Below are 13,352 nucleotides of genomic sequence, written 5' to 3'. Positions count from 1 at the left end.
GACAAGACATAAATAAACTATGAGGCTATTATTATATCTCCCGACAGCCTTCGGGATATTAGTTTATGACATCCGATAATCCGATAATCAGTAGGTACGCCATACCAACAAACGATTATATCATTGTCTATCCTCTTGCACTGCGCGAGGAGACGAGCGAATGATGAGTCATGTTGCGTCACTTCCATCCACTCTCATATAACTACACCTCTCACTCGAACGTTAATTCATTCTCTGATCTGACCTGGCGAGGAACGACACAACACATCTACTACTACTAGACGCCACTGGAATGAAGAGTTTGATATTATTTATGCTTTTGCACCTGGGGTTCATGGTTTGCCAAGGAGGTAAGACATTTCATCATTCATATATTTTTAAGACTCTTTATTAGTTTAGTATTGTCAAAATTATCTAAATCAAGCTTTCTAAAATAATCTATATTTTTGGTCATGCAGCCAACCCCTGTTGCTCTCAACCGTGTCAGAATCGAGGTGTCTGTACGGCATTGGGCTCAGACTCGTATGAATGTGACTGTACACGCACTGGATTTTACGGTCAAAACTGCACAACACGTAAGTGAAAGCTACACTTCTGTTAAAGAATCAGCTTCCTGTTCTCTGTCAATACACAACTAACCTTATACTGTGGTGTCGTTTTTTACAGCCGAGTTTCTCACATGGCTGAAAGTTTCTCTGAAGCCTTCTCCCAACACTGTGCATTACATTCTCACACACTTCAAAAGCTTGTGGAATATTATCAACAATGTCTCTTTTTTGAGAAACGGCATAATGAGATATGTGCTGACATGTAAGTTGTTTTAAGAGTTTCTTTTCTTTCCTGAATACACTTTGAAATTTTTTTTTTAAATTTAAACTAACTTCAGACATTTCTTTATGGTAATAATGTAATTCAAAATTAAAACTGTGACTTAAAAAACGTCCCTTTCGTCCTAAAACAGCACGTGCCCATCTAATTGATAGCCCATCTACATTCAATGCTGACTATGATTACAAAAGCTGGGAAGCCTATTCTAATCTCTCCTACTACACTCGCACGCTGCCTCCTGTCCCACACGATTGCCCAACACCAATGGGAGTCGCAGGTGAGCCTCTTGCTCCTCAGACCTGTTTTTTCACATTTCTTAGCATTCACATTTCTAGCATCACAGTTAGACAGGAAGCTTGCGGACTCGACCCGCCTGCTTGCATGCCTTGGGCGTGTGGACGAGAAAAGCTTAAATAAATATGTGACCCTGGACCACAAAACCAGTCTTAAGTCGCTGGGGTATATTTGTAGCAATAGCCAAAAATACATTGTATGGGTCAAAATTCTTGATTTTTCTTTTGTCAAAAATCATTAGGAAATTAAGTAAAGATCATGTTACATTAAGATTTTTTGTAAAATTCCTACTGTAAACCTATCAAAATGTAATTTTTGATTAGTAATATGCATTGTTAAGAACTAAATTTGGACAACTTTAAAGGTGATTTTCTCAGTATTTTGATTTTTTTGCACCCTTATATTCCAGATTTTCAAATAGATGTATCTCGGCCAAATATTGTCATATCCTAACAAACTATACATCAATAGAAAGCTTATTTATTGAGCTTTCATATGCTGTATATATCTCAGTTTTGTCAAATTTAACCTTATGACTGGTTTTGTGGTCCAGGGTCACATATATGTTCTTACATCATTATTGTTAAGAGATCCATCTCCATAAAAGTCACTGAGGCTAGGAAAAAAATGCTTGAACTCCTGGTCTATTGTAACAGTTTTGGGTTGGTGTTTAACACTCAGAATTGGAGATGTAAATATTAATCGAACTAATTCTTGTTTTGTTTTACCAGGTAAGAAAGAGCTGCCAGACATAAAGCTTCTAGCTGAGAAACTGCTTCTCAGAAGGAAGTTCATTCCGGACCCTCAACACACCAGTCTTATGTTCGCTTTCTTCGCCCAACATTTTACACACCAGTTTTTCAAAACCGACATGAAGAAAGGTCCAGCTTTCACAAAAGCCCTGAATCATGGGGTGTGTATCTCATTGATGGGACATTTTGAAATTATTAACAGTCCTTTCCAGCATCTGACTGACTTTGATGTTTTTAGGTTAACTTGGGTCACATATACGGAGAGGACCTTGAACGCCAACACAAGCTGAGACTTTTCAAGGACGGAAAGCTGAGATATCAGGTAAGGAATGTCTCCACCCCAAAATTAACTAAGTTCACTGAACTCTAAGTCACCTCATCCTCCCTCCCCATTAGGCATTTTTTTTTTGCTACTTACTCATTTTTCACTTGATCTTTTATTAACAAGCATGGCTGTCTGAAAATATGACTAAATTCATGTTCATTGCTTTAACCAGGTTCTGGATGGTGAGGTTTATCCTCCAACAGTGAGTGAGGTTCAAGTAGACATGCACTATCCTCCTCATGTACCCGAGTCTCGTCGCTTTGCCGTGGGTCATGAAGCCTTTGGACTGGTTCCCGGACTCATGTTGTATGCTACCATCTGGCTGCGCGAACACAACCGAGTGTGTGATATACTAAAGCAGGAGCATCCTGATTGGAACGACGAGAGGCTGTTTCAAACCGCACGGCTCATTCTTATTGGTGAGTGTCCTATAGAAAAGGAAATTTAGCAGAATGCGTTAGTTGTACCTTACTTACTCATGGTTCTAATCTTTGTATATTCTGACTTTATAGGCGAAACAATCAAAATTGTCATTGAGGATTACGTGCAACATCTCAGTGGATACCACTTTAAGCTCAAGTTTGATCCTGAACTTCTTTTCAACGAGCGTTTCCAGTACCAGAACAGGATCTCTTCTGAGTTCAACACTCTTTACCACTGGCACCCCCTCATGCCTGATCAATTTCACATCCAGGATGAAGTCTACAATTACAGGCAGTTTCTCTTCAACACCTCTATACTGACAGACTATGGCGTCAACAGCTTGGTTGAGTCCTTCACCAATCAGATAGCTGGAAGGGTAAGCTTTTAACTTGTTTTGGATTGGCCTGTTGTAGATACTGTTGCAAGGTACCGCCCTTGGTGAGGGTTTAGTGAATTATAAAGCTTGTCTTTTACTTCAGGTGGCTGGAGGGCGTAATGTTGCACCGGCTGTGTTAAATGTGGCCATGAAGTCAATTCAAGACAGCAGGCAAATGCGCTACCAATCAATCAATGAATACAGGAAACGTTTCAACATGAAGCCGTACAAATCCTTCGAGGAAATGACAGGTGAGGGTTAATATATTTCAGATTTATTACACACACTCACATATAAACTTTACCTAAGTCCATCTGTATTTTAAAAGCATACCCTGCAGATACTGTAAAATCAGTGGTATTTCAGACAGCACTTTGAGCTGACTGAGCTTGTTTTATGTTTTAGGAGAAAAGGAGATGGCTGCTGAACTTGAGGAGTTGTATGGGGATGTGGATGCTGTGGAGCTTTATGCCGGGCTGCTGGTTGAGAAGCCCAGGACCAACGCCATCTTTGGGGAGACCATGGTGGAAATGGGTGCTCCCTACTCCCTCAAAGGACTTTTGGGAAATCCCATCTGTTCCCCGGAGTACTGGAAACCAAGCACTTTTGGTGGCAAAAAGGGCTTTGAGATTGTCAATACTGCCTCTCTGCAGATATTGGTTTGCAATAATGTCAAAGGGCCCTGCCCTATAGCGTCCTTCTACGTGCCTAATGTAAAAGATTCAGTACAAACCACCATTAATGCTAGTACTTCCCACTCAGATCAAAACGTCAACCCGACCGTTTTACTGAAAGAACGGACGTCTGAACTCTGATAGATGTATTCTGTAAGAAAGCTATTTATTATTTATTTATTTATAGATTATTTATTTTATTTATTGTACTGAGACAATTCTTCTAATTCATATTTTTGTATTTTTGATGAGTAGTTTTTGTATAAATCGAATGCTTTATTTTTAACTATTTATTAAATATGTATGTACTGTATGTATTGTAAAAAATGTTTACATTAGACCTCAGATTTCAGCACTGCCATTATGCTGAATAGCTTATTCTGTCATATTGTGTCATGATTGTACTTGAATTATGTTTCTAGTCGTTTACAATGTTAAAATGGTGTTGTTTGTTTACCTTCTGCTTTTGTTCTTTCTTTGTTTCTCTCAATCTCTAACGAAACATCTCAAGATTACTAAACAAAAGTTTTCTTGCTAACAGAATCTCACACACTGTTTTTGTTTGTTTAATGTAAAAAGTATTGATATGAAACTTGAAATATGACTTTTTATTAAAAAAAAGCACAACAAGCCTAATACTTGTACCTTGTTTTTTATGTGTGCATTCTTAATGTCCCTTTTTACAAAATATTTCTTATAACTTTCCATCTTATTTTATGTGGTGTAGATTGCACATAAAGCATAAATATAAAAATATATCCACTCAACAATTTCCGAAGCAATAAATAAAGCCTATATGATGACAGATGGTTATTCTCTGTTATTCTACAGAGAATGTTTTATGGCTTTAAGTGATATCTTCAAACGCAAATGTTTCAGAACCAACATGTAGAAATTTTTTTTCGCAAGGGTGCTGACTTGTTCAAGGTGTGAAAAATGCAAATATCTTGAGTGTATTACAACATAGTCTGAATTTGCAAGTCAGTTCATTCAGGCAGGTCAAATGCTTGTTTGTTCACAATAAGTTCTTGATATGTACAGCTAAGGTCAAAAGTTTACACCCCCTTTCAGAATCTGCAAAATTATTTGACCAAAATAAGAGGGATCAAACAAAATGCATGTTATTGTTTATTTAGTACTGACCTGAATAAGATATTTTACATAAAAGATGTTTACATATAGTCCACAAGAGAAAATAATAGCAGAATTTATAAAAATGACCCCGTTCAAAAGTTTACATCCCCTTGATTCTTAATACTGTATTCTTACCTGAATGATCCACAGCTGTGTGTGTGTGTGTGTGTGTGTGTGTGTGTGTGTGTGTGTGTGTGTGTGTGTGTGTGTGTGTGTGTGTGTGTGTGTGTGTGTGTGTGTGTGTGTGTGTGTGTGTGTGTGTGAGTGTGTTTCTTTTTAATGATTTGTTCATGAGTCCCTTGTTTGTCCTGAACAGTTAAACTACCTGCTGTTCTTCAGAAAAACCTTTCAGGTCCCACAAATTCTTTGGTTTTCCAGCATTTTGTGTATTTGAACCCTTTCCAACAATGACTGTATGATTTTGAGATCCACCTTTTCACACTGAGGACAACTTAGGGGCTCATATGCAACTATTACAGAAGGTTCAAACGCTCACTCATGCTTCAGAAGGAAAAAAATGCATTAAGAAAAAAATTGAAGATCATGGTAAATTATACTTATTTTGTCTAATGGGAAAATGCAACCATCTTCTGTAGCCTCTGAAGGGCAGTACTAAATTAAAAAAACATGACATTTAGGCACAATAAGAAACTCCACTCTGTTCAAACGTTCAAAAGTTCAAAGGAGATAACCAATATTTGACAAAGTTCTATATGCTTTAGTATGTGCCTCCCTCTCCAGACCCTTTCACATTGTTTCTACGGCTGTAGAAACGTATCGCAGAGTTCAGGACCATGAGTAACGTTTTTAACAAGAAGCGCTGGATTAGGCCCCGTAATTGTACAAATGATTAGGACATTGCATTTGTGCTTCTGGTCATCAATGGCCCTGCAGGGGCTCTGATTTTCCAAAGCTTTACTGTACGAGCTCCAACTAGCTCACTTCTGTGGGTGGACTAAAAGACAGTCTCCCTTTCTCTGTGATAAATTGGCATGAAATTGGCGCCATGGGCCAGAAGGGGAGATTGCGGAGTGCATGTTTCCATTGCCTCAGTCTCTTCAGCGATTGATAGCATACGCAGGCTTTTTTTTGTTTGTCCGGCCAGGGGACGTGCCGCCGGGAAGCCTGTGTGGCTGTGAGCCTTGAGGAGATACGTGCCATCTGACAAGTGATGAAAATGAGGGGCAGTTGGACTGGATCCCTGGTCACTTCCCAGTGTGAGAACTTGGCAGAGAGAACTAGATTTAGAGGAAACAGCACAGTTTAACAGTCATTTGAACATGAAACTGAATCTCACACTGAAAAAATGTTGGTGTAGAAACAATTTTTACTCAGAAATTGAGTTACGGTTTTGTGATTAATTAGGAAATCTACAAGCATTGAATTAAATGCAAAATTTTGTAGTAAGACTAAAATATTATTTTATATTACTTTTCCAATAGTCTTTATAACATTTTATAACATACTCTAATAATTTTCTACTTCAAAAATCACACAGGTTATGAGCTCTCAACTGAAAAAAAGAGTACTGTCGTAAATGTGTGACGAAGACTGCAAGAAAATAAATAGTTGAAAAAAGATGTTTTTTTCTTCGAGCACAAAAAGTATTTACGTAGCTTTATAAAATTAAGGTTCAACTACTGGACTTTTTTAACGATGTACTAGGCCTTGGTAGTTGAACATGTTAGTTGTGTTGCTGTTTAAGCAGAAAGCTTTCTGATTTCATATAATAAAATTTCTCATTTGTTTTCCACTGATGAAGGATGAAGGTTTGCAACAACATGAGGGTGAGTAATTAATGACAGAATTTCCATTTTTGGGTGAACTGTCCCTTTAGTAGTTTTGTGTATTTTTGTAACTTTGGAGCCCCCTACAGTTTAGCGAGTGGAATTAACTGGTAATTACAGTAGATAGCTGTGTACGTGCATTTATTACTGCCGTAAAGCAATTCGCTTGCAGGTTGAGTTGTGCGATTGACCGCGGACCAGAAAGAGAGTGGCCGAGAGCTCAAAAAGGTTGGAAAATCTTTAACTTTTTGCAAGTAGCAAGCGAAAAACATGAGCCACAGCGAATCAATGTGAGGTTCAGGTAGTGAGGTCTTGAGTATTTAAAAATAGCCAGATTGTGTTGGAGTTAATATATATATTTTGGCGGCAGTGAACATAACACTGAACCAAACGAAACAGCATATTTTGCTGAATATTGCTGCTAAAAATGGTCGGTTTGTCATGTTTTGGGCTATACCAATCAGTCGGACTTGGAAAAACATTTGGAGTAATGTTACTAAAGACTGCCAAAAAAGTTATAACAAATCAAGGAGAAGAGTGCAAAAATTGTCTGAGGAATAAAAGGCGTTTGTAATTGGCCAAACTAAAACAGCATTTCCAGGGCAAGAATCTTGACAACATTAGTGTTTCTTCTTATTAGTTCCAGTCAGGAAGGTGAAATATTAGGCTAATATCTTAATTAATACTGCTTGCACTTATCTTTATCACCTTCGTTTGTCAAAATATTACACTCTTCCCTGCTTACTTCTCTATATGATTTAGCTGCTTCCACACATTTTTCCGTGGTTAAGACAGCATAAATTAGCAGAACCACGTATTCAGTAGTACATTAACCGTGCAATCCATGCTGTTGTTTACATCCGAATATCTATCCGGGTAAATTTAATGGGTCTCTGGTCTCATCCACATCCAGCTATTTTTACCTGTACAAAAAGCTAGTTTTGCTGTAAATTGGTGTGTCTTACCATATTATTTTCTAGGCATGCACCAAATATTCGGCCACCGAAAATTTTCGGCCGAAAATGGCCCAAAAGTGCATTTTCGGTTTTCGGCCGAAAGTACGGTGGCCGAGAGAGGCCAACGCGCTGCAAACTTAAGAAAACACATGCAAACAGAAAAAACGACAACAAATTAAGAAAACATCTTCATCAGTTTGACAACACAGGCGCTGCAAATCCTCGCAACGCGAACACAGGAACGCTCTGCAAACACACAAACGTGCTGCATATAGCTCGGTCCACAACGGAAATGTTTCAGGGGGACCTCAAAAAGTGACGAACCCATCTGGGACCTGATTATTTGTTCAGTGGCTGTTGGTCAGAGCAGAGGTGTTATCGGTGAACTATCACCTTTTAGTGATAGTATAGTATCACTTAAAGGTTGTATCAGCGATTTCTAGCCTGAAACATAAAGTGTAAAATTCAGCTGACCTTTCTTCACGATCCGCTCGCTGCCTGCCCCATAAATTGTCTGTGAAAAAACCGCGTCTCTCTGGTCAGCCTAGGGTCCAAGATATGCCAAAAAAACAATCGGCACTACCAACCTTTCCACAGATAAACAAACATTGTTCCAACCAATCAGCGTCAGGGGTGTGGTGTTTTGGACTTTCGCTCCGCCTCCCTCACATCCCTGCCCAGTAGGAAAGTCCACAACACGAACCCCCTGACGCTGATTGGTTGGAACACGGTTTGTTTATCTGTGGAATAGTTGATAGCGCCGATTGTTTTTTTGGCATATCTCGGACCCTAGGCTGACCAGAGAGACGCGGTTTTTTCACAGACAATTTATGGGGCAGGCAGCGAGCGGATCGTGAATAAAGGTCAGCTGAATTTGACACTTTATGTTTTAGGCTAGAAATCGCTGATACAACCTTTAAAACCTGATAGTGATATAAATAATCAGGTAATATAGTGATATAAATAATCAGGTCCCAGATGAGTTCGTCACTTTTTGAGGTCCCCCTGAAACATTTCCGTTGTGGACCGAGCTATATGCAGCGCGTTCGTGTGTTCGCAGCGCGTTTCTGAGTTTGGTTGTGTTGTGAGAATTTGCAGCGCGTTTCCGTATTTGTGTTTGCGTTGCGAGGATTTGCAGCGCCTGTGTTGTCAAACTGATGAAGATGTTTTCTTAATTTGTTGTCGTTTTTTCTTTTTGCATGTGTTTTCTTAAGTTTGCAGCGCGTTGGCCTCTCTCGGCCACCGTACGAAAGACTTTTATCACCGAAACAACACGGCCGAAACAGTAAGTTGACGCAAACAGAAACCGCAGCCTGCACGTGCTTGTCTGAAGCAACACTTCTGCGTGTGGACGTATTTCAGTATATCTGAGAAAGACCCACGGATAGCGATTTGCAAAACTTGTAATGCCGAAATTTCAAGAGGGGGTGTGTTTGCAGTCGTGCGTGCAGCCAGTGATGAGAGCAGAGATCTGCGCATTGCGCAGACAGATGTAGCTTTCAGTGAGTGAAAAACATTGGCTTTACATTGGTGTTACGTCACAATATTTTAAAGATATGTCTTTTCTATATACTGTATTTTTATAAATATTTATGTTTTAAACCGTGGAGGTGAGCCAATGGATATCACACAAACAACGTGAAAACTGCGCAATATGTTAAAGTGAAAGTAAAAACTGACAGTGCTTTCAGCATCTGACATGCATTCTCTCAGAGACAATGAGAGACGATTATACTTCATATGCTGATATTAATTTAGTCCCCTACTAGTGTAAGGGTTGTTTTTTGAAAGACTTAAATAAAGCTCTTAATTTGATGAAACTTCAAAAGGCTATCCACTGAATGAATATGAGCACTGCACGTTTCAAAGTCATTTGCTGCGCTGCTTTGTTTACCATTCTGACAGCGCCTCCTGCTGGAAGAGAAAGACGTAGAGTTGTAAATGTGAACTGATGGGATCCACAAGATAATGTGTTATAAAAATTTAAACAATTTAAACAAAGGCAGTAAAATATATGTATATGTTATTTTAGTAATATAATACTTGATTGATAATTGTTTAAATTAATATAACTGATTTATTCTTTGAAACTTTAATATTAATTTATGCAATTGCAATGTCTTGATTTTAGTAAAATTAGTACACAGTCATAGCCATAAATGCAATGGTACTAATAATTGGCATAATTCTTTCGGTGTCTCGGTTTTCGGCCTTGGTTTCCTCTTTTTCGGTTTTCGGTTTCGGCCAAGAATTTTCATTTCGGTGCATCCCTATTATTTTCATTATCTTCATTATGAACATTGTTATTCTTCTCGTTATTTCCCTATAGCGGCGAATAAACCGGAAGTCTCAAGCATAGGCTTACTTCCGTGTTTTAAAAATAGGGTGGATATCTTTACATCTGTTATTCGGAAACAAAGCTTGTATCATTCTAACTGTAATCGCGTGGTGATCATGATATTTGCAAATGCTCTCTCTCTTTCTAACCGCTCCACGCCAGTCGACACGCACCGTTTGAACTGACGCTCGCGGGTGACCGTGGGAAAAACAGAAGTTTGTCACCTTATCAGCAGTCAGCGTATATCAGAATGATTCTAAAACTTTAGTTTGAACTTTTAAAAATGTACATTGTGACAGAAATTACTCTCTTATTAGTACAATTTCAGTGTGCACACACTGTAGCCAAGGGGAATTTGAATGTAGGTGAACATATTTGGCGAAAACTATAAATCTGTCACCACTTACCTTTATGTGTTTCATGGCAGCATTCAACACATGTGAGGTAATGCTTAAAAAAATGTTTTCGGTTGGGTCCCGGAGCAAGATGACTGAGCGTTAACTCATCCATACTGAAACTACACTGTGCCACGCTGTCTGCAGCTCTCCGTTTAATGTTGTAAACATTCTCAGACCATAAAAGGAGAGATAAATGTAGAACATCTTCAGTAGAATGTGCCACCGGCCTCATGTACCTCTTTGGGCCAGATGACACGGCTTGTCTTTTGTTGTTTTGAATTTGTAATATCTCTGTTTATAAATGAGAAGGACAGTGAAGAAAGATCCAGGGTAGGAACTTCCCTGTAGGCCTGTGTTAATAAGAGAGTGTTACTGTGTCTGCATATGCATATCTCCCAAATTGTAAATGATGCTGCTTTCTTTGAAGGAAGAAGGAAAAATTCCCAGTTATTCAGGAAACATGAGCCACACAGACTCATGCATTCAGTCTTGTTTCACAGAAAGATGAATAATGTCTTAATAATACCTTTGATGTCCAGATGTTTGTATTTTATGAAAGCTTATTTCCATTCTGGGGTAAAAAAGAAAGAAAGTTTGGAGTTTATGTCTTGCAAATTTTGACCTTGCGAATTTCTTCCTTGCAATTCTGAGTTTAACTCACAATTGCTAAATGTAATGAAAAAAGTAAGAATTGTGACTTTATAAGCTTCCAGAAGCAAGCTTTTTTTTGAGCAAGAGTTTTTGCTTAATCACCCTACTTTGCAAGTCAGAATCCGGCAATTTCCAGTTTCCTTTAAACTACTTAGCGCAGCTAAAAAAAAGAATAAAAAAGAAATGAAAGTTGTGTACATCAGGAAGTTGGCATTCAATAATTGTCCTAAAAAAATAAAAGATGTCATTCCTTTAACCTTAGAAACATGTAATTCTATATTTTTAGAAAATACAGACACTGAAGACCTTGTTCAAGATACTACGATCGAAAGCTGTTTCACCCTGAACTTCCTTAGAATTTATTATCTCCCAGAAACAAAATTCCAGACTTGTTGTCTGTGTGGTCCTTTCAACAGAAGATAATGAAAATAAGAACACAATAAACCAGAGGCTTTGCCAAAATTGTGCTTGATCCGATAATACAAAGTTTAGTTTACTCTGCTTCATTGACATTTCAGCCATATACATTACCAGTCAAAAGTTTTTGAACAGTAAGATTTGTAATGTTTTTTAAAATTAGTCTCTTCTCACCAAGCCTACATTTATTTGGTCCGATATGTAATTTATTCCTCTGATTTCAAAGACGAATTTTAAGCATTATTCCAGTCACATGATCCTTCAGAAATCATTCTAATAATGTTACAAAAGTTTTTTATTTCAGATAAATGTTAATAGATAAATGCTTTCTATTCATCAAAGAATTCTAAAAAATATACTCATCTGTTTCAAATATTGAGAATAATAACGATAACGAATGATTCTTGAACAGCAAATCAGTATATTAAAATGATTTCTGAAGGATCATGTGACACTGAAGACTGTAGATGCTGAAAATCTAGTTTTGATCACAGGAATAAATTACATTTTAAAATATATTCAGATAGAAAACACTTGTTTTATATAGTAAAAAAATATTTCAAAATTTTCAAATAAATGCAGGCTTGCTGAGCAGAAGAGACTTCTTTAAAACACATAAAAATCCTGCTAGTATATAAGTGGCATGTTCTACAAAGAACTAAACAATAAATTAAATACATTAAACACGTATGCATTTTATCTGCATTTTTACCTTTTTTCCCTGGTGCTTTCCTCTATTTATTTTTATTGAGACAAAAATGATCTAATTCTGTTTTTTATCTGAAAATCTTGCTCTCTGCATGTGCATACATAAAGTTGCTGCATTAAGAAATTATGATTGATGTCCATAAACAACATTGTTTCCTAACTTAACATGAAATGGCAAGTTTCAGTTTGCATTACAGTGAGTAATGAATTAAGTTTCAGTCAGTTCCTCACACAAAGCTGTCGTATGACTTCAGAAAACCTGGCATATAGTACATGAGTTGTACAGATTTCAACTGCAGTGCTATTTGAAGCTTGTTTCAGATTGACATTCTGAGTCAGAATCTCCGGAAGAATGAGGATATTAGAGTCAGGCAGGAAACATTTAGCAAAAAACAACAACACCAACAACAAAAAAAACATGAATGAGATGAGGGGTTCCTTGGTAAAACTCTTCCTCCATTCTTAGTTGAACATTTTTTCCATTCAAGTTGTGATTTCATATGCTGTAAGTCATTTGGAGACATTCTGGTCATAAAGCCTGTGTAGCAATTTAGGCATAACATCTGGATGCATCAGCATCACAAACCCCTCTCCTAAGTTCAACACTAACTTCCTCCACAACCATATAAGGATACTGATGGACCTGTCCATTCAAAATTTCCTGTTAGAGCATCTGGTCAGTGGCTAATTCTGAACCAGACAGTCTTTGCACAACATCAATAGAGGAACCACTTTTGCATCATCCACTTTACATCACAACACACATCACTACTTTCCAGCTCTTGTTGGCTAACTACATCCTACACCCCAGTAATATTAGAAAGGCCTATAGAGACAGAGCGCCACGCGTCATAATCTGAAGGCCACACCCACCGGGGGGGAAAACAAACCAATGCTCTCCATTGACTTTGTATTGCGGGAAGCTGCCTCCATGTCACTTCTGACTTATAACAAAAAACAGAACGATGTCTAAAAGCTGCTATGGGTCAAGGTGTACATTAAACAAGCTAAAAAACTAAATTTTATTGGTCTATATCAGTGCACTTCCTTTTCTTGCTTTTGTTGGAGAAATGATCTGAACTGAATGGCCCAACGTGACATACCTGGACATCTACAACTATTTGTGTCCTTAAACTCTTGTTTTTTGGGTTGGCAGCTTATAAAAACATAGTTATGTGTTTTTCAGCTTGTTTACTGTACACCTTGTCTCATAGCAGCTTTTAGACATTGTTCTGTTCTGTTATAAGTCAGAAATGACAAGGAGTCCGCTTCCCGCAATACAAAGTCAATG

The 13,352-nt window shown here is 37.9% G+C and overlaps 1 protein-coding gene across 1 annotated transcript; it reads left to right on the top strand.

Moving 5' to 3' along the window:
- The first annotated feature begins 244 nt into the window (after positions 1 to 244).
- ptgs2b (prostaglandin-endoperoxide synthase 2b) lies at positions 245 to 4,308 on the top strand. The gene is made up of 10 exons (XM_073817168.1): positions 245 to 350; positions 459 to 575; positions 667 to 810; positions 962 to 1,105; positions 1,854 to 2,035; positions 2,113 to 2,196; positions 2,372 to 2,618; positions 2,712 to 2,998; positions 3,102 to 3,249; positions 3,404 to 4,308. The coding sequence occupies exons 1-10, from the start codon at positions 293 to 295 to the stop codon at positions 3,811 to 3,813; spliced, it is 1,821 nt and encodes a 606-aa protein (XP_073673269.1). The 5' UTR covers positions 245 to 292; the 3' UTR covers positions 3,814 to 4,308.
- Positions 4,309 to 13,352: the final 9,044 nt, after the last annotated feature.

Source organism: Garra rufa, chromosome 13 (assembly GCF_049309525.1).
Source record: "Garra rufa chromosome 13, GarRuf1.0, whole genome shotgun sequence".
NCBI classification, from domain to species: Eukaryota; Metazoa; Chordata; class Actinopteri; order Cypriniformes; family Cyprinidae; genus Garra; species Garra rufa.
Note: the sequence above shows the minus strand (reverse complement) of the source record. Positions and strands in the feature narration are given on the sequence as shown.

Coding starts and splice junctions, on each gene's coding strand:
- ptgs2b (XM_073817168.1), top strand. CDS start 293: ATGAAGAGTTTGATATTATTTATGCTTTTGCACCTGGGGTTCATGGTT. Junction 576..666: donor CGGTCAAAACTGCACAACAC/GTAAGTGAAAGC, acceptor CGTTTTTTACAG/CCGAGTTTCTCACATGGCTG. Junction 2,619..2,711: donor CGCACGGCTCATTCTTATTG/GTGAGTGTCCTA, acceptor CTGACTTTATAG/GCGAAACAATCAAAATTGTC.